The sequence below is a fragment of the Microtus oregoni genome, unplaced genomic scaffold (assembly GCF_018167655.1).
Source record: "Microtus oregoni isolate MIOR12 unplaced genomic scaffold, Mior012 000005F_ref0000423, whole genome shotgun sequence".
Taxonomy (NCBI): domain Eukaryota; kingdom Metazoa; phylum Chordata; class Mammalia; order Rodentia; family Cricetidae; genus Microtus; species Microtus oregoni.
The window spans coordinates 2,508,838-2,528,074 of NW_024543064.1; the positions used below are offsets into that span (position 1 = coordinate 2,508,838).

Consider the following 19,237-nt stretch of genomic DNA (forward strand, 5'->3'; position numbering starts at 1 on the left):
TCAATATCGGAGGCATTCAGAGAGAGAGCTCTGGAGCTGGGCAAGAGGGCCCGTGTGTATGGTAACGCTGGCCTGGTGTGGTGTCTGGGCTGTGACACCTCTAGCTTGCTAGAGAGGGGGCCAATAGTGAGGCCGTGTTCTCAGATAACTTGATTGGCCTGGGAGCATCATTGATGAAATGGCTTGGACACGGCCCCAAGTAATCTTCAGTGGTGCTCAGCCTCAGTGTCTGTGTGTGTGTGTATGTGTGTGTGTGTGTCTGCCTGTCTGTCTGCCTGCCTGCCTTCCTGCCTGTCTATCCTGAGAAAGAGCAGCTACCCACCCACCAGCCCCTGGCGGGAAGCACAAAGCCTCCGTGAGGGATTCCTGGGGAGGATGGGGCTGAGTCAACACTAATGGGTTTGGAACAAACTTTCCAGCCCCTCGGAGGTTTGCAAAGCAGAAGAATAGAGGAGGTGTCCCAACATGATTGTGGTATCAATTGCGTTATCCTAAAAGTTTATGGAATGCATAAATGGAATTAATACCTTTTACTGGCACCGGGAGCAATTATGTATATTTAAAGCCGAGAGGAGAGTTCTAACAATGTTTATTGTGGAGATGAAACGTGAATTATTGGGGGGAAACAAGAGCACTTAGAGAGGAATTACAACAATTGCTCATATTGTGTGTGTAACTTCACAGAAGAAGGCGGGCTACCGGTAGGCTGGCCCTGGTCTGTGCTGGGTCCCGGCTTCAGAGATGGGTCTCTGTTCTCTCCTCCACTGATGGCCCAGAGGACCTTGGTCCCCAATGGGCACAGAATCTAGCCTGGAGACTCTGGACCCCTGGATCCAACTGCAGCTAGACACTGGCAACATGGTCCCCGTGTCGAAGGATGCTCTCCACCTGAGGGGTTACACCACATACCTCCAGGGCTCTAGTGTGGACCAGGAGACAGGGCACCTTGTGGGATAGGACTCTATCCCATGGGGCTATGGAGGATTGAGTTCTGATTCATACATCGCAAAGAACCATCCATTTTTTGGAGACTCGGCTGTATGGACTGGGAGTGTGGTTCCTGGTTCACTCCTGTTCTCTCCACTCAGCCTGTCTGGCGTGACCCCGGGAGGCCTAAAGCTGATACTTACATAGACTCTCTCATAAGCTCACACCATACTGGTGGATAGGGACCTGGTCTGGCCGGGGTTGTGGAAGACTCCCCATTTCTTGCATTCTTGCAGCTGATGCAGGCATGGCATCTCAGGACCCCCGGTGTTGCCACCCCTCAGCCTGCAGGAGATGTGTATACCTCCTTTCCCACTTTGCAGAGGATAACTCAGAGGAGGGGTCAGGTCAGGCCATCAGCAAAGTGCAGAGATGAGATGTTAACCCAATAGCATATCCCAGGAGTCTGTGGAACTCTCTCTGCCTACCCACTGCTCCAAGTTCTCCAAGGGTGGTTCTGGGATGTTAGGAGCTCTGTGAACAGTAGTGATGAGGCTTTGACACTTGCAGGGGGCGGGCACCACTTACCACGAAGAAGGGAGCTTGGCTTGTTCCTTAGCACCTTGAGAATTTCTATCGCCACTTGTACTGGCAGAGAGACACAATATCTGCCCACCATCCACCCTGGGGAGATTCTTAAATGCTTCCCGATTAGAATCTTCTAGGGCTGACCAGTCTCAAAGGTGAGTAAGCCAGCCAGGTCTGTGAACCACCTTTCCCCATTGTTGATCCATGGTATGCTTGACCTGCAGGACCTAGCCCTGCCCACTGCCCCTCAGGTCTACCAACACACTGTACAGCTGCATGAGAAACTGGGGTGGGGAAGGTGTCCATCCTAGGCTAAAGCTGGGAAGGGTTTGGGGAATAAAGTAAGGTGAGCTCCAGAGCTGAATGGTGAGTTGGGTTTTGCACACCTGCCCCTCCAGGCTGGTGGTAGGTTATAGGAGCAACATGAGATTTATGAGACTCCCACTTTGGAAGCTAAGCTAAGATGCATGGAGACCACTCCAGAATAGTTGTCTGTGCCCTGGAAGCCCAGACTTTGTTACCTCCTCCTGGTAAAAGCCCAGAGCCCATCCAGAAACTCTGTTGCTTGTACAAGTTGGAATATTCTAGGCTCCAGGAGCAGGGAGGAGGGGTCTTCTGCCATCACCCAGCAAAAATCAGTCCAAGAAGACATGGTGGACCAACCTTGGTGCTCTGAGACTGGGTAGCAGGTTGTGAAGCCGGGCTATGCAGTACACTTGAGGGCTGATTAGAATCTTCTGGACAAGTTGCTGGTATGGCAAATAAGTCAGAAACCATTCAGTGACCCGAATTCCAGGTTCACCACTCAGTGCGTGGCCTGTATGCCTGCCTCTCCACCAACAGTGCGAGCTGTATCTGCTCACTTCATGTCCCCTTGTGCTTGACAACCTAAGGGAGCTTGCTGAGCCTTAGAGGGGGCGGGCGGTAAAACAGGGCTGTGTCACACTCTGCATGTGGTCCTGGTCTCAAGGAAGCTCCCAGTCCGCTGTGCAATGCTTATTGCGGGATTGGACATTTAGACACCTGAACGTTCCTGTTCCAAAACTACTTAAGGTGCCCAAAGTTCAGTGGAAACTTATATTCTAGTCAGCTATTGCCTACAGCACTGAGGAGCAACTTCCCCCCACACAACACGCACCACACACACACACCACACACACACACATCACACACATATACACACACAACACAACACACACCACACATATACACACACACACACACACACACACACACACACACACACACACACTCAGCTTGCTTCCCTGGCTCCTGGCTGTCACTAGCCCCTGAGACTATACGGAAAGTCACCGGTCCTGAGAAGAGCTGGCCAAGGTCTGTGTTTAGAAGGGTCACAGCTGGAGTAGAGATGGGTATGTCAGACTGTCCTATGATGCCCTGCAATCCTCATGCTGACGAGATTGATCCTGCCTGTGGATGTCGCCACTGACAGCCAGCGTGGGCTCCACGCTGTGCACAGAGCAGGCTGGTTGCCACCCTCCCTGTGGGATCCTGTGCTGCACAGGTCTGTGAGTCCCTTATCACTGAGCCAATGACTGGAGGCCAGAGGACGGGCCAAGCAGGTCTGCTTGCAGCAGCCGGCTGCCCCCGTGCGTGGCCAAGACACAAGGCACAGTTCTCCTGCTGGCTGGATCAGGAAGAAGGATGACGGGGTCCCTGTTTGGACTCACGGGGAGGATAAAGCTAGGGTGCTTAGGACCCCGTCATGATGTATTCCAAGTACTTTCCTGCTAAGCTGCTCCTGAGGTCCTCAGATGGCCTTTGATCCTGGGATAAGATTAGGTGTCCAAGCTAGGAGTAGGTGACAGTACCTCCTAGAGAAGTCTCAGAAAATCCTGACAGTGGCACTCTGGAGCTGGGGCACCACACAGCATTTGCTCGTAGTTCAGCTACACCCATCCAATCAGCTTCTGGAGCCTCCCTCCACCCCATGACTTGATGTCGGGGGAGACACCCCTACCTGGCAGCTTCCTCTCCCCCAGAAATATAACCCCGGCTTAGAGTCACCTGTCTCTCCTGGCTCTGGTGTGCTGCTTGGCCACCTGATTGCCCTCTTACACTAACCCAGTCTGTTTAGACCCTGATTTCAGGCCCCTGACTTGCCAAGTCTGATGGAAACAAAGGGCCAAAGGTGTGGAGACTCCTCCCTCCAGCAAGCCAACAACTCCACAGCAGTGGATACCAGCCAGCACCATCTCTAGACAGTTCTGATGCTGGGTTTCCTGGAGGTCTGATGCCTTCCCCAGGGCAGGGATTCTAAACCCAAGGCTGCCCCTGTGGTACCACTGCCTTATGTAATGTTTCTGCCTGCTACCATTTGGGACTGTCATCTATTCCAGAAGCTCACAGGACTCTGCAAAATGCTTGTCTAGTTACTCAGGGGACAAAGAGATACACGGGGTACAGTGGGGGTAGGGAAGGAATGTGTGGGCCAAGGTAGAGAAAGGATATAGTTTCCTGGTCCTCTCTGGCTACCATATCCAGGCACCTGCACACGTCCAGCTGTCCAGAAGCTGACCAAGTCCTGTCCTTTGGGGTTAATGCAGAGGCTTCATTATGGAGCCTGACATTTGGGACCCAATTGACCTTCATGCTCTCTGCTCCTTCCCAAAGGCTGGGGCTGGGTGCAGCACCTACCGCCTGGATCTTTCCGGGAGCTACTCAGGGAAGCAGCCCTCAGCTTGTCATTAGCATAAAAAGGCACTGTTGCTTTGAAGAGTCTCTGCATTTTGAGAACTGTTTACCAGGAACCAGAGATGTAGAACAAATGCAACCTGACAAGGTCTGGTTACCCGATCTACCCCAGCTCAGACGGCAGCTTTTGGAAGCCAAGTTCTAGTTCCCAGGAAGTCAAAGTAGACCCAGAAGCCTTGCAGAAAATGGCATGGACAGGGCTCCTTTCCTTCCTCAGGTTTCTGTGTGGATCCCTCAACCGTACATTCCTTCCAGATTCTCAACCATCACCCTCCCTTTCTCCTCTGAGACAGCGCTATCGGGCCCTCACACGTAGCTATCCATCTGCTTCCCAGCTCCTTAGCCTAGGACGGAAACTGCTGGAAGGTTCTCTGCCATGCAGAGGCTAAGCAGGCCCAAACCCCATGACCTGGGCCCTCTGACTCCACAGTCTTGCTGTGAAAGAGGGCACAAGCTACCAGGGTACCCATATGGCTCCTGCTTGTTTGTTTGGTGGGACAAGCTGCCCAGCTCCTGAGGGGTGCCCCAGCTAGCTCCTGGCCTGCTTCTCCCTAGGGGAATGGGTCTTTGTTTCTAGACTATGGTCTACTCAGGCTTCAGATGCTCCTGGGGGTCTTCTACCCTCCCTCAGATTGCAGCTCTTTAGGAATGACTACTGCCTCTTTATTGCGCATTTGGCAGGGTTAGGCATTGAAGCCTGGGTCCTCCAAAGAAGGGTTCGTAGAACACGAACTCTCCCTGCCCTCAGCCTATATCCTGGCATGGAGGTGTTCTGGCACAGGCTGAGCGATGTCATCTGGGCATCATTCCCTCCCTAGGGCTTAGGTGTAGACCCTTGTCCTATCAGGCCTAGCCTGTGTGAGCACCAACCCCAGACTCAGATGTCCCCTGATTGATCATGGACATGAGTGATCATGAGAGCGAACTCAGCCGAGGCTAAGATGCGCCCACGGAGTGGCTGCCTGGGACCTGTTCTCGGCTGATGGGATCCATGGGTCTGCGGCTCTCCCAGTGGCCTTTCTTGAGGGGAAAGGGAACAGGGAGGGGAGGCACAACTTAGGGGCTGTGGACCTGGGTCCCTCCAGATTTAAGAGATCAGTCTGAGCTTACCAGATTCCGTGTCCTGCTCTGTGGATCTGTCCTAGCAAGAGTAAAAGCCTGTGACCATGGGGCTGATTCTCAAGGGGGGTCCAGAGTCCAGACACGTGCAAACACACACAAACTATATAAAAGTGGGCTATAAAAAAAAAACTAAAAAAATAAAGCCCCCACCACCGCCTTTCGTTCAGAATCTGTCCTAACAGATTCACCCAAGCTGGTTAACGGTATTTGCGGTTTTCAAGACGCTACATGTCCCGAGAAAATGACAGACAAGTTATTATCACCTCCCTACTGTCCTCCTGCCCAAACCTGCCTGTGCTGGGCACCCAGCTGCCTGGGAGCGGGTGCGAGGAAATTAACAGCCCTGTGCCGCGCCCGCCCCCACCCGCCCTCTCACCCACCACCCTGCACCAGCCCTGCCAGGCTAGGGGCTTCCAGCCAGGCAGGGACTATAGTGGACTGGGGTGGGGGCAGGGAGGGAGCGAAGGAGGAGGGTTCAGGAGAGGAGTGCAGCAGGAGGGACGTCTGCTCTGCCCCGATGTTGGGAAGTATTTCCTGCAAGCCCCGCGGAACACACGCATCCGCGCAGGCAAGTCTGGACGGCTCTGTGTCAACAGCCGAAGATAAATAAGATTTTATCAGCTCGGAATCTGTTGAAACACATCCATCTAGCGGTTCTAGGGATGGAGAGGCAGGAGGAGGGCAGCAGGGAGGAAGCCTTCTCACGTGACACTCTGGAAAAGAGATATCCACCCTCCTGCCCCTTCTTCAGAGTCTGACCCTTGAGGACTGACCCTACAAACTCTGCCCAGGAAGGGGAGCACTGGCGACCTCCTGGTCTCAGGTCTTGAGTATCCTGGAGTCTTTCCCTGTGGCCACTGGTTATACCATCTGGCCCTCCGGGATGTGGGGAAGCCTCGGCACCCCACCCTGAAACTCCCTACTCTTGGCTAAAATAGATATCCACAGATTTAACCTGTGGCCAGTGTAGGGCTAGCGAGTGTTTGTGAGCCCCAACGCCTCAAAAACCACTGTTTTTGACTTAATAGCATTGCCACCTGAGGGCGCAAAAGTGAGGTGAAGTGTTTGCCTTGCCCTAGGGAGAGGAACCTCCTGTAGCTTCATCCCTGAACGTGGGCTTCCCGTCCACACTGGCTCCGTGAGACACTTGCACCACCAGAGATGACTTGACATCAGGTGATTCTTTCTCTGAGAGATTATCATGCGGCAGCCGCTGTCTTGGTACCAGGGACAGCTCCTGGCACTTTAAGCTCCTCCCCAGGGAGGGGCATCTATGGCTAGTCCCTTACCAGCCCTGCTACTCTGAAGCAGTTCCCTAGCTTTCTCCAGATCACCCTCCCCCACCCCTGCCAGGGTCCCATTGTAAGCCCTGGGGGGCTGTGCCACCTCACACCCATCCCAGGGCACCCATAGGTACAAAAGCACCTTCTGAGCAGGAGGGTCAGGCCTCAGCTACCTCTGGCCACACCTTGGCAGTAGTGGTGCACTGACGGCTTGGAGGCTTAGATCCTCAGAGGGCGGTGGTGGGGGAGGGCAACAGTGGCCTGCAGGGCTGGGGCAGGGCCCTGGGGATGGTTGGGCACTGTGGTAAGGCACTGCTCAGGAGTAGGTGGTTGAAGGGAGCCCTGATGCCTCCCTCCGTGGCTGGGCTGTTCCCTGAGCCTGGCTCCATCCTGATAGGAGCACAGAGATGAGCCTAATGCACGGTCCCTCCCGCCAGGCATGTTTGGGCTTCCCAGGAATGTGGCCTAAGGCACCACCATACCTGCCCTGCTCTCAGCCCATCCTGGCTCAGGCCCCAGTAGGTCTATGAACCCTTCTCAGGTCATGAGCATGGGAGAGGAAGGAACCTCTGGATAGTCAGGTGATTGTAGGAGCCCCCAGGTCCGTGTGCCCGGTAGCTGTACCAACTCACCTATCACCTCACCTGGTAGTGAGAGCGTCCATGCTGGAACACGAGGCGTCTGACCTTGCTGGCACTCTGCCACATGCCTGGCATCTGGGGGTCTTGTGGTAAATCAGTGGTAGGCAAACCTGACAGGTGGCCCCGTGGTTAGGGCAATCCAACCGACATTCCTGAACCAGAACGGGGGACTTCAAAGGCTGGCTAACAACCTCTTTTTGCTGCTCCTGGTGACTTTGACCCCAGTTCCACCCCCAACCCTGAGCCCATTTTCTTATCCTCCGCAATGGGCAAACAACAGTCACTTGGTTAGCCTCAGGTGAAGCCCCTATGAGTTCAGGACTGGCTCGGTCCTCCCTCCCCAACAGGAGAGCAAGCACAATTGTCTGAGCCTGGGCCTTGCTGGGAAGCCTTCGTTTGTGACTAAGAGGCCTGGGCACTCCGCTGGTCTGCCTGGCACTGTGTATGAATTTACTTAATGCTTGGGGATCCCCACGCTGTGAACTTCATGTCACCCCAAGAAGTCAAACTGGCCTCCCTGGTGTGGCCCCGAGCTGCTGCTTTGAGTAGAACTCTTTTTCTCAACTGCTTTTCAAAGGGTCCTGATAGTGAGCCTCTCTTGCTCTTTAAATAGAACGGGAGGGACCTACTTCATGGTATCTCTTCCCACCTCCCCTTCCTTGCATTTGCCCATTGTATATGATATTTCGGTAAGCCTCTTATGGGAAACCTTGAGCCTACAGGATTGGGGTGGTCAGGATCCCCCACTGTCCTTTGCAAAGGAAAGACTCTTAGTATGTGAACATCGCCCGCTCTTCCCGGTTTTGTGACAACTCTCCATCTCTAGCCTCGGTTTCCCCAACTGTCCCAATGGAGCGTGGTGAACATTTTCCAGGTTGATGTTACTCATAATTCTAAGTCAATGGGGACTTTAGAGGAAGCGGCACACCATAAAAATCCCCTCTAAACCCAAGGGCCTGGGAACCGCCACTGCCCCTTGGGGAGGAAGGTGTGAGGAGTCTCCAGGGGTTTCAGGAGTGCGAGGGAGGGTCAGCTAACATATACATAAATGGACATACCTGAAGTGGCCTCCTCAGGGCCAGTTTGGTCCTTAGATGGGTGACCTGGGCCCCAGGATGGTTGGAGGAATGGCAGCATGGCCTTGCCGCCCTGGCATGATCTCAGGTGCAGTCAGGTTCCAGGGTGGGGAAACTGGGCTTTGCTGCACACAACTGTCGAGCTTGGCTACCTGGACTCAGTGGCTTTTGTTGGTGGAACAGTGCCGGTGTGACAGGTCACCCTGCAAAGCCGTGCTAGGCCAGAGAGTGGAAGGCGTAAGCCATCTACCTACAGAGTGTTTCTTCTGTGCAAGGCAGCAAAATGCAACTGTGGACTTGTCAAGCAAGCTCAACGCTCCAGATCCACCTCTGCAGCGAGCATAAGAGCTCTGCTGGGGAAACAAGACAGAGACTGATCCCCACTGTCCTCCTGTACTTTCTTGCCCTTGACCCTTGCCCACCACTTGCAGCCTCTGGGATTCAGGTTGCTAAGTGGGCAGCAGGCATAGCCATCTCTGTGTTCTGGAGGAAGGATGTCTGAAGGAGGGCACACATGGGAGCAGGCCTTATCAGGGTGCCTGGGAAAGGGGTCTCGCGGAAAGTGCCCAGCCCAGACAAGCATGCGGAGCTGGGCTGTGAGCTCAACCTGGCTCTTCTCTTCCCCCAGTACTCCCCACTTTTGAAGAAGTTGTATTGTCAGATTGCCAAGACTTGCCCTATCCAGATCAAGGTGTCCACGCCGCCTCCCCCGGGCACGGCCATCAGAGCCATGCCTGTCTACAAGAAGGCAGAGCACGTGACCGACATCGTTAAGCGCTGCCCCAACCACGAGCTTGGCAGGGACTTCAATGAAGGTGAGCACCCCCTCTCCACTGTGGGTCCCCAACCTCTACAGCACCATGGCCAGTGGCCTGAGGGCCCAACTGAAGGGGAAACCCGGCCAGCAGTGCAATTGAGAGATGCTGGCCAATGAGTGGGCTGGTGGGCTAGCGGGAACTTTGAGCAGGAACCCCGCCCCATCCCTCCCAGTCCATTTTCTCAGCGCTGGCTGCAGCCTCAGAGGCTGATGTTCCAGCAGGGGTGTAGCTTGGGAGAAGCCTGAGGGACCAGCTGACCTTGGGGAGCCTTGTAGAACAAGCATTCCTGCAGCATTCCTGGAGAAGCCCGCAACACCCCCAGGGTCAGAAGATCTGGGAACAGCATCTGCCAGGCTCAAGGCCACCTGAATGAGGGTTGTACAGCTCTGAGCCTCGTCTGGGACTCTCACAGGGACAAGCCCTATGGTCTCAGCTCTGCCATGCACCTGGTACGGGGTGACAGGCTGGAGGATGTGCCACTCTCTAAAGCTATGTCCCCTCCTGGCAGGACAGTCTGCCCCGGCTAGCCACCTCATCCGAGTAGAAGGCAACAACCTCTCCCAGTATGTGGATGACCCTGTCACCGGCAGGCAAAGCGTGGTTGTACCCTACGAACCCCCACAGGTAGGCTGGGGGCCAGACAGGGTGGGGTTCCTGGAGCCACTGCTCTGAGTTCAGACTGCCTCTCCAGAGCCTTTTCTTGGCTGTTCATTTGTGACCACATACTGTGTGATATGACCCTCAGACCTATCTCTCTCTCTCTCTCTCTCTCTCTCTCTCTCTCTATCCCTAGCTGTATAGCAAGGAATGGTCACATGACCTCTAAGCTTTCAGCCCTTCCCTACTAGGAGAGTCTAGTCTTGTATGTTTCTCCCAACGTGAGCATAGCTTTCTAGACATGGGAATGAGGAGTGAGAAAGAGTTCCTGGACATCTCAGACTCCGTTGGCAAAGACAAAACCAAGCCAGCAAGCATAGGGCTTTGGATGGAGGGTAGGGAATTCCATGCTGGGAGCTGGGGTCATGAAAGGGCCCCTAGTAGGCTGGGGATCATAGAAGATGATAAAGGGGGCTGGAGCTGTGGAACGTGGGCTCAGGAGAGCAGGAAAGATGAGGTGAAGGGCCTGTGTGCAGAGCCTCGAAAGTGGGGTGCAAGCTGGAGGTGCCATATAGTGGAGGTGGGTGGCACAGGCTATATATGGGGTACAGGGTGGATGTGGAGGCTCAGGCTGGACGTAAGTGAGGGATCCAGGCTGGAAGTGGTGGTTGCAAAAAGCAGCCAAAGGAAGAAAGACTGGAGGAGGCAGGGGTTGACTTTTGGCAACAGAGGGGTGTGTGATCACCATTCTAGATCTGAAATGAGGCCCACAGCTGGGGCCAAAGGCCAAGGTGGAGGGAAGTTGCTCTACAGGAACGATGGCCTGTGGCCCCAGGGTGGAGACTCAGAGGAGGACTGTAGACAGGCAGGTCTCATGCTGTGTTGGTGTGAGGCCTCCCCCGTCCTCTGCCAGGCCCCGTGGTCCTCTGAGGAAGCTGTTGTATCAGTAGGACAGGGCCAAGGGTGGACCAGCCTCCTCCCCTATCCTCACAGGTCTCGCCTGAGCAGACTTGCAAACAAAGTGGGATTCTCACGCCCTCTAGTGGCTGCCAGGTGCAAGTTCTGGGAAGGGCTGGCATTTGTGGCTTTGGTGTCCTGATCTAGCAAGACCATGGAACTTCCTCCATTCTGAGGATGGAGTCCCTCTCATTCTTCTGTTCAGACGATCCCAGAGCATGCGGCAAACACGTGACACAAAGGCCCATGCACACTCACACCCACATACGGCCTTAAGATTTGACCTCCATGTATCATGGGAGCTGGCTGAGGCAATCGCACCATAGACTCTGCACTTCCCAAGCGCTCTGATCCCAGAGCCAGCAGAGTGTTATGAGGGCACGAATGGACCCGTGGCTGGGTAGGCAATCTCAAGTGAGTGGATAGATGTGTAGATGGAGGGGTGGGTGAGTAGGTGGGGGGAGTCAGGCCAGTGAGTGGGTGATGAACAGGAGGGTGGGTGGGCAGGAATGTAAACTGGTCAATAGATGGATGGGCAAGCAAATGGATGGGCGGGCAGGTGGGTGAGAAGTTGGCGGGCAAGGGAACGGGGTAGGTGTATGGGTGAGTGGGTGGGTGGGTAGGTAGATGGATGGATGGATGTGTGAATGACGGGCAGGCATGTAAGTGGATGGATGGATGGATGGATGGATGAGTGGATGGAAGGATGGATGGATAGATGATGGATGAGTAGATGAATGGGTAGATGGATGAGTGGGTGGATGGATGAGTAGATGGATGGATGAATGGATGGATTGTTGTAATAAGAGCAGCGAGGCTGCGTCCCCAGCACCCCAGCCGCCTGGCTAGCTTATACCCCAAAATAATTACACGGACACTGTATTCTTTTAATCACTGCTTGGCCCATTTCTATCTAGCCTCTTCTAGGCTAACTCTCGCACCTGGACTAGCCAATTTCTAATAATCAGCTGTAGCCCACAAGGTGGCTTACCAGGGAGATTCTAGCCTACGTCCATCCTGGGTCGGAGCTTCATCGTGTGTGTCTCAGAGAGCAGAGCTCTCACGTCCGCCCTGGAGAGGGGAGCATGGTGTCTCTGCTCCAACGAGCAGAGCTGTCTACTCTGAGCTCACTTCCTCTTCCTCCCAGCATTCTGTTCTGTTTACTCCTCCCACCTATGTTTTAACCTATGAGGGCCAGCCAAGCACTTTCTTTATTTTTTTTTTATTTTTTTTTAAAGTTTACTTATTTATTATGTTTACATTGTTCTGTATGACTGTTGCTTGCACGCCAGAGGAAGGCATCAGATCTCATTATAGATGGTTATGAGCCGCCATGTGGTTGCTGGGAACTGAACTCAGGACCTCTAGAAAGAGCAATCAGTGCTCTTAACCTCTGAGCCATCTGTCCAGCCCACTTTCTTTATTTTTTAACCAATGACCTTCCTCCATCAATGGATGAGTGGATGGATGGATAGATGGATGGGTAGATCGATGGATGGATGGATGGATGGATGGATGAGTGGATGGATGGATGGATGGGTGGATGGATGGATGAGTGGATGGATGAGTAGATGGATGGATGATAGATGATGCAGAGGGATGGATGGATGGATGGATGGATGGATGGATGGGTGGATGGGCGGGTGGGTGGCTTGATGGATGGATGATAGATGATGCAGAGAGATGGAGAGATGGATGGATAGTGCACAGACAGGATTAATAGACGGTGAGTGGTTGGGCAGGTAGATGGGTAGATGACAGAGAACCATAGTGCATCACTCCTATACCTATCTAGAACCAGGGCCAGACATGACAGCTAGAAGTCCCTTTTCCAGTTGGTTGGCTCTGCATACTGAAGCCAAGCCCTTTCCCTGTCTCCCCTGTGCACAGGTGGGGACAGAATTCACCACCATCCTGTACAACTTCATGTGTAACAGCAGCTGCGTAGGTGGCATGAACCGGAGGCCTATCCTCGTTATCATCACCTTGGAGACCCGGGAGTGAGTCTGCGGTGCCAGGATGGTAGGGGTGGGGCAGGGACTTGGGCCAGCACTGTGGGGGGCATGTCATGGACACAGAGAGGGCTTGCTCTCCTTGGAGGGCACTCAGGTCCAAGGCCAGTCCTGTGGGGTCTGCAGGGGGTGGACATGATCAGGAGTTCACCACTGTGCTGCGCCCACCCTACAGTGGACAGGTTCTGGGCCGCCGGTCTTTCGAGGGTCGCATCTGCGCCTGTCCTGGCCGTGACCGCAAAGCCGATGAAGACCACTACCGCGAGCAGCAGGCCCTGAATGAGAGCGCCACAAAGAATGGGGCTGCCAGTAAACGTGGTGCGTGGGGCTCTGGGCCAGGGTGGAGGGCGGATCATCCCTCAGGATGGAGTTGGACGTGCTGGGTGTGAGCTGGCGTGCCACCACAGAAAGACACCAAGCATGCTCACATCCGTGGGATGGATCTGGGTCTCAGTGGCCTGGGCCTAGAGGCCTCTCTGGCTGAACAGGGCAAGTGCAACCCAAGCCAACCCAAGACAGTTCCTTTGTCTCTATGCTCGAAGGCCAGGGCCAGGCGACTCTGGGCCCAGCTCCATCTGGCCTAGGCTCGCACTGTACCCATGCTCCACCTGTGGCAGGTGTTCACCTGGGCACCTTGGCCCTCTGACTCACATGTCTTTCCTGACTTGCTTCCCAGCATTCAAGCAGAGCCCTCCCGCCATCCCGGCCCTGGGCGCTAACGTGAAGAAGAGGAGGCATGGGGATGAGGACATGTTCTACATGCATGTGAGTGACTGTCAGAGTGAGCTGGGGAGGACAAGGCCTGGGGGTGCCCCTTACCAGAAAGCCCAGGTGGGCGAATTCCAGATGCCACAGAGCTGGGCAAAGGTGGCATCTAAGCACCTGGGGTGGAGACTATGACCCTGGAGGAGAAGGGGTTTGAAGGAGGCCCTGCTCAGAGTCAGACCCTGCAGTGCCCGAACTCAGTGAGTGTAAAGATGCCAGCCAGGTTAGCTCTGCATCCAAGAGACCCCCATAGTGGAGATTCAGTAGGAATCCATGATCCTACAGGGCACAGCCTGTGTTTACGTGACTCAGAGAACACTGGATGGTGGCAAGGTCATGAAGGGTTCTGAGAGAACGTTTTCTATTTCCTTGAGCATGGGTCCTGTTGCCTATAGCTGCCAGGTGGGAGGAGGAAGAGGAGAGCCTCTTAGTGGGAAGATTGGGCATGGAACTCTGAACCCCTGCAAACCCCCTTCCTGCATCTGCCTCTAGGCAGAGGAAAGAAAGCCAAGTTGTCCTGAGCTCTGGAGTGCAAGGGGACCCTGAGAGAAGAGCTACACTCTGCCACAAACCCGGGGTCCCTCCTAAGGCTCCGGCTGCCCCCTCCCACCAGAGGCATGGAGCCAGGGGAGGCTCCCGGGCACCTGGGCAGAGGGTCTGCCTCTCTGTGCTCAGGTGCGAGGCCGGGAGAACTTTGAAATCTTGATGAAAGTCAAGGAGAGCCTCGAACTGATGGAACTTGTACCACAGCCTCTGGTCGACTCCTATCGACAGCAGCAACAGCAGCAGCTCCTACAGAGGCCGTGAGTGTACCCCACCATCTGGATGGGGAAGTGTGGATATTCTGACCCAGCAGTGAGAAGGCCAGGAGCCCGGGAGGTATGGCGCACAGTAGGACCAAGGCAACTCAGTCCTCAGAGGCATCTTCTCCAGGATCTTAGCCTTCTGGGACTTAGCCCCCACCTTAACCACACCTCTGCCTCCTATGGGCCTTGTAAATGTTGATCAGGAGTGGGTAGGTAAGGCTGGTGTTGCTGGTGAGGTGTTCATCTTCCTGGTAGCTCTCCGAGAGGCGGGGTCTTCATCTACCTGCCTCCAGGGATGTCCGCAGAAGTGCCAGGTGAGAAAGGAGTTGCTTTTACCTCTTAGGAACGTATGCTGTTGTTCTCTAAGCAGGAGTCACCTGCAGTCGTCATCCTATGGGCCCGTCCTCTCCCCGATAAACAAGGTACATGGTGGCGTCAACAAGCTGCCCTCCGTCAACCAGCTGGTGGGCCAGCCTCCACCACACAGCTCGGCAGCTGGGCCCAACCTGGGACCCATGGGTGAGTCCCTAGAGCAGAGGACACCTCGTGTGGGCTGCAGAGACCCAAGGGGGGACTGGTTGGATTTACCAGGATCATAAACAGGACTGGTGTGGGACTCTTAACGGCTGCTTTCCCTGCCGCTTCAGCCTGGAGAAGGGCAATGGCCATAGGGAGGTTGGCTGTCGTCATTCTAGTCCCAGGAGTCCTGTGTCTGGGGCTCTGAAGAAGTGGTTAGTTAACAACACATGCCTGGCCCATCCTCCCTCTTGAGGACGGTCCCTAGTTTCACTCTGCCTCAGTTTCTCCATCAGCAAAATGGCAGCACTAAGTCCCCTCATTTGAAGGGTTATAGGACATGAGGCATCACAGCCGGGCAGGCTGGAATGTGGGTCTTCTCTGTAAGGTCTTTACATGGACATTAATGGATATGCTTCTGGCAATACGCCCAGGGGCGTCCCCCATTAGGGCCCCGGAACCTGGTAACACCCATACGCCAGCTGCTAATCCCTGGATCATTTAAACTAAGCGCCCTGTACACAGCCACGTCCCACTTCCACCTCTTGAGGAAAAGAGTTGGGCCTACGGGTTCAGCCCTTGCTCGGCCTCAGACAGCCCTGACTAGGCTGGATCCTAACCTGGGACACTTCCCACAGCATGTGGAGCTGCTCTCAGATTCCTCCACCGTTCTTTTTCCCAGGCTCCGGGATGCTCAACAGTCACAACCACACCATGGCGGCCAACGGTGAGATGAACGGCGGCCACGGCTCCCAGACCATGGTTTCGGGGTCACACTGCACCCCGCCACCCCCCTATCATGCAGACCCAAGCCTCGTCAGGTGTGTGGGCCATGTCTGGACCTGGGTTTGTGCTGCACCCCCTCTTCCTCACCTGCTACGAACTGTGGGTTCCTGCTCTAGAGGAGCAGCCTTGCATGTGGCTCTGTTTTATTCTGTGTTTGAATTGCTTGGCTGCCCCCAAAGGAAGACGGTCAGATGTGTCGGGGCTCATCAGCAGGTATTGGCACAGAACCTTGGGAAGAAGGGCACTTGAGCCAGGACTCCTAGGCTGAGACACTGATGGCTGGCCATACCTGCTCCAAGGGACCAGTGGCTTTGCCACTGCAATGGACAGTTCCCTCCCCAGCAAGACCGCTTACTCCTGGGAGACCTGAGCACACAGCCTAGCAATGGGAGTTAATGCTACCTTCTCAAATTCTCTCTGCAGTTTTTTAACAGGATTGGGGTGTCCAAACTGCATCGAATGTTTCACCTCCCAAGGGTTACAGAGCATCTACCACCTGCAGAACCTCACCATAGAGGTAAACACCGGCAGACCTCCCCGAAGGGATGGAGGGCTTGGCCCAAGGCAGAGTAGAACGCACCATTTAGGGTGGCAAGCCGGGGGATCTCCCAGAGCCTTTCCCACAAACAATCAGATTCTGGTTCTTAGAAGCCAAAACAGGCTCGGGTGACTTGAAGGAGGCTGGGTGGACATGTGCTCTGGTCCCTGGTGGTGACCTGGAGGGCTTCCGCTTTTGTTAAAGCCCCCTGGTGCCACAGCCAGACTACCTTTAATTTAGGGGGCTGGGATTTTTCCAGACCCAGTGGTTAAGAAGTGCAGGAGCCAGGAGAGAACAGGCCCAGAAAGAATAAACGGGGCCCAAAGACCAGCCTACACATACAACACAGAACATTCTGGATTGGGTGTGGACTAGAAGGGGTGCTGGACATCAAGACTGGAGCCCCAGCATCTGAGTAAAGCCCAGTAACACAGCCAGCCTTGATTTGTCCATGGGACACAGCCTCAGGGCCCAGGGGCATCATCTCAGTCCCTCCTGCCCCTCCTATAACTATTTCCTAGACTCCCGCCTAAGTTAGAGGACAGTCCATATCTGCCGCCTGCCCAGGGACCCAGGCTGGATACAGAGACTTATCAGAGGCGGTGAGGCCGGTGCCTGACGACCCGCATCTGTGTCACCACTAACTGCTTTCCTTCTATCTAGAGTCACATATTAACCCTTGCCTCACTAGTGAGACTCATGCGCTTGAAGCTAAGGGATGAGCCTGGAGCCGCTGCCAACTAATGGGTGCCAAGGGGCAGCCTGGGGCCAGGAGACAGGTGGTCCCTTAGGCCCCCATCTCTGTTCTCACTGTGATCCACGTTCCAGGCTGCATGCGGCCCCCAGAGAGGCCTTCATCACGGTCCCCTCCGACACTCCCACACGCCCTTTAGCTGTCCTACAAAACCGTGTGGCTAGACACTGTGTGTGCTCAGGTGACCCTGATGCTGTCCCTCTCTGGGCTGCTCTGTCACCCACATTGCCATGTCCTAATAAGTCAGAAGCTTCCTTGCAGGTAGGATGTCCCTGGTGTGGGGGACACACAACCCTGTAGTTTCTCTTTTATAACCACAAGGTGTCCGTCACTCCCGCAGGACCTCGGGGCCCTGAAAATCCCCGATCAGTACCGCATGACCATCTGGAGGGGCCTGCAGGACCTGAAGCAGAGCCATGACTGCGGGCAGCAGCTGCTTCGCACCAGCAGCAACGCGGCCACCATCTCCATCGGTGGCTCTGGAGAGCTTCAGCGGCAGCGCGTCATGGAAGCTGTCCATTTCCGCGTACGCCACACCATCACCATCCCTAACCGCGGAGGCCCAGGTGGGGTGACGGGCCCCGACGAGTGGGCAGACTTTGGCTTTGACCTGCCTGACTGCAAGTCTCGGAAGCAACCCATCAAAGAGGAGTTCACAGAGACAGAGAGCCACTGAGAGCCGTGCCTTCTCCTTCCTCTGTGAGAAACCGCCCTTGCAAGCAGGACCCCTCAACTGTACCCATGGAAACAGCAAGGGCCCTTTGCCAGACGCCGTTTCCGAAGGAATGGCACTCATGAACTGCCCCTAGGAAACTTCTGGAACTGCCCTACCTACATGGACACGAGGCAGCTGGTGGGCCAAAGGCTGAGACAGGGGCTGTCCCTTTGTGGGTAGGTATGCCCATTCCCACTCTCTACGCCCGTTCTTTCTTGAAGACTCTGCCATCTCTAGAACAGAGCGAGAGCCTTTTCTCACTTACCCTCTGCCACAAAGTATTCTGGCGTCTTATCGTTCCTGCTAGCTGTGAGCAGCCCGGCCACCATGTCTTCTGCAGGTTGATTCCAAACTGTGTCTTGAAGCTGAAGTCTGGGGACAGCCTCTGTAGGATGTGAGGATGGATCTGTCCCTCATGTATGCCATTCTGCTGGTCCCCTGAGTCTCCTGCCCAGAACAAAGTCAGAGTCCAGGGGAGGCTGGAGGACCAGGGGAAGCTTCTGGCATCAGCGCTCAGCCAGCACCCAAAGCTTCTGGCCACAGCCTCTCCACGGACCTCTCTCAGCAGACAGAGGGACAGTGGGACTCAGACTATTGAAAATTGAATTTTCAATATTTGATAAAATGTTACTCTTTCTATTTGATGGGTCGGCTTGCTTTCTTCCCCCCAACCCCACCACTTTAACTTTCCCAGCATTCCTTTCTGTGATCAACCTAGTGCATTCCTGGCTTTTCCAGACACTGTTGTCAGCAAGCCTAGAAAAACCGAGTGTCTGTTACCAGGATGGTTGGATGGGACAGTCAGAGAGAGCACAGCTGTGGGAGGGCAGGTCAAAGTCCAGCTGGGAGAAGAACATCTGTCCTGCCCAGCCTAAATGCTAGCTCATCCCCGTGGGGGAACCGGGGCAGCTGCTGGGGGCTTCAGCCTTCATGGTGTACCCCAAAGACAGAGTGGCCTTGGAGAGACAGCTCCTGCTTATACTCAACCATCGGAGCTCTCTCTGCCTGCCAGAAACTGTGAACTCCTGCAGCGAGAGCCCTGGCAGTTCCTGCAGGAGTGGAGGACCACAGGGAGCCCCTGATGCCATAAAGCCTGATGCGCTGCCCAGACTCTGCGCAGCCAGCCATTCTCCTTCGGCCTGGCTTTGGTTAGCATGGCCCAACAGAGGCGGTGAAGACCATGGGATGGTAACACAGTCAGCACCACCAGGACTGGCTTCCTATTGGGCTGCCTCCTGGGAGCACAGGAGCAGACACTGCCAATCTTAGCGGGCTCTGCAAACTCAGGCTGCTATCACCCACACCATGCTTTGTGGGCCTCTGAGGGGCGGGGCTTGGGTGCACTCAGGGTAGGTGCAGGCACCGGGTTGCCAGAGATCAGCTGATCATGTAGGCTCTTCCAACTGGACAGATGCTGCAGCTTAGCCTTGGGGAGGGGGTCCTAAGCAGGCCTGCACCCAGATGGTCGGCTGCAGCTGCAGCCGCTGGCTTAGAACTTCCTGGGTGCAGGGAGTGGCCATCCTGGCATACACTAACACACCTCACAAAGTGAGGGCAAGTATACCCTTCTTGTTGCACAGATGAGCAAACCGAGGCTAGACAGACTGCATTGCCTGCCTAC

General features: G+C 55.0%; 1 protein-coding gene across 2 annotated transcripts in view; it reads left to right on the top strand.

Moving 5' to 3' along the window:
- The window catches only part of Tp73 (tumor protein p73), a 58,364-nt gene extending 40,720 nt beyond the window's left edge, over positions 1-17,644 (top strand). For both annotated transcript variants that reach the window (XM_041652110.1, XM_041652111.1), the window contains 10 exons: positions 8,981-9,167; positions 9,679-9,794; positions 12,615-12,724; positions 12,912-13,054; positions 13,413-13,501; positions 14,177-14,304; positions 14,678-14,826; positions 15,506-15,644; positions 16,033-16,126; positions 17,242-17,644. In XM_041652110.1, the coding sequence (XP_041508044.1) occupies positions 8,981-9,167; positions 9,679-9,794; positions 12,615-12,724; positions 12,912-13,054; positions 13,413-13,501; positions 14,177-14,304; positions 14,678-14,826; positions 15,506-15,644; positions 16,033-16,126; positions 17,242-17,577 (1,491 nt within the window). In that variant the 3' untranslated portion in view covers positions 17,578-17,644. The remainder of the gene's footprint in view (positions 1-8,980; positions 9,168-9,678; positions 9,795-12,614; positions 12,725-12,911; positions 13,055-13,412; positions 13,502-14,176; positions 14,305-14,677; positions 14,827-15,505; positions 15,645-16,032; positions 16,127-17,241) is intronic.
- Positions 17,645-19,237: the final 1,593 nt, after the last annotated feature.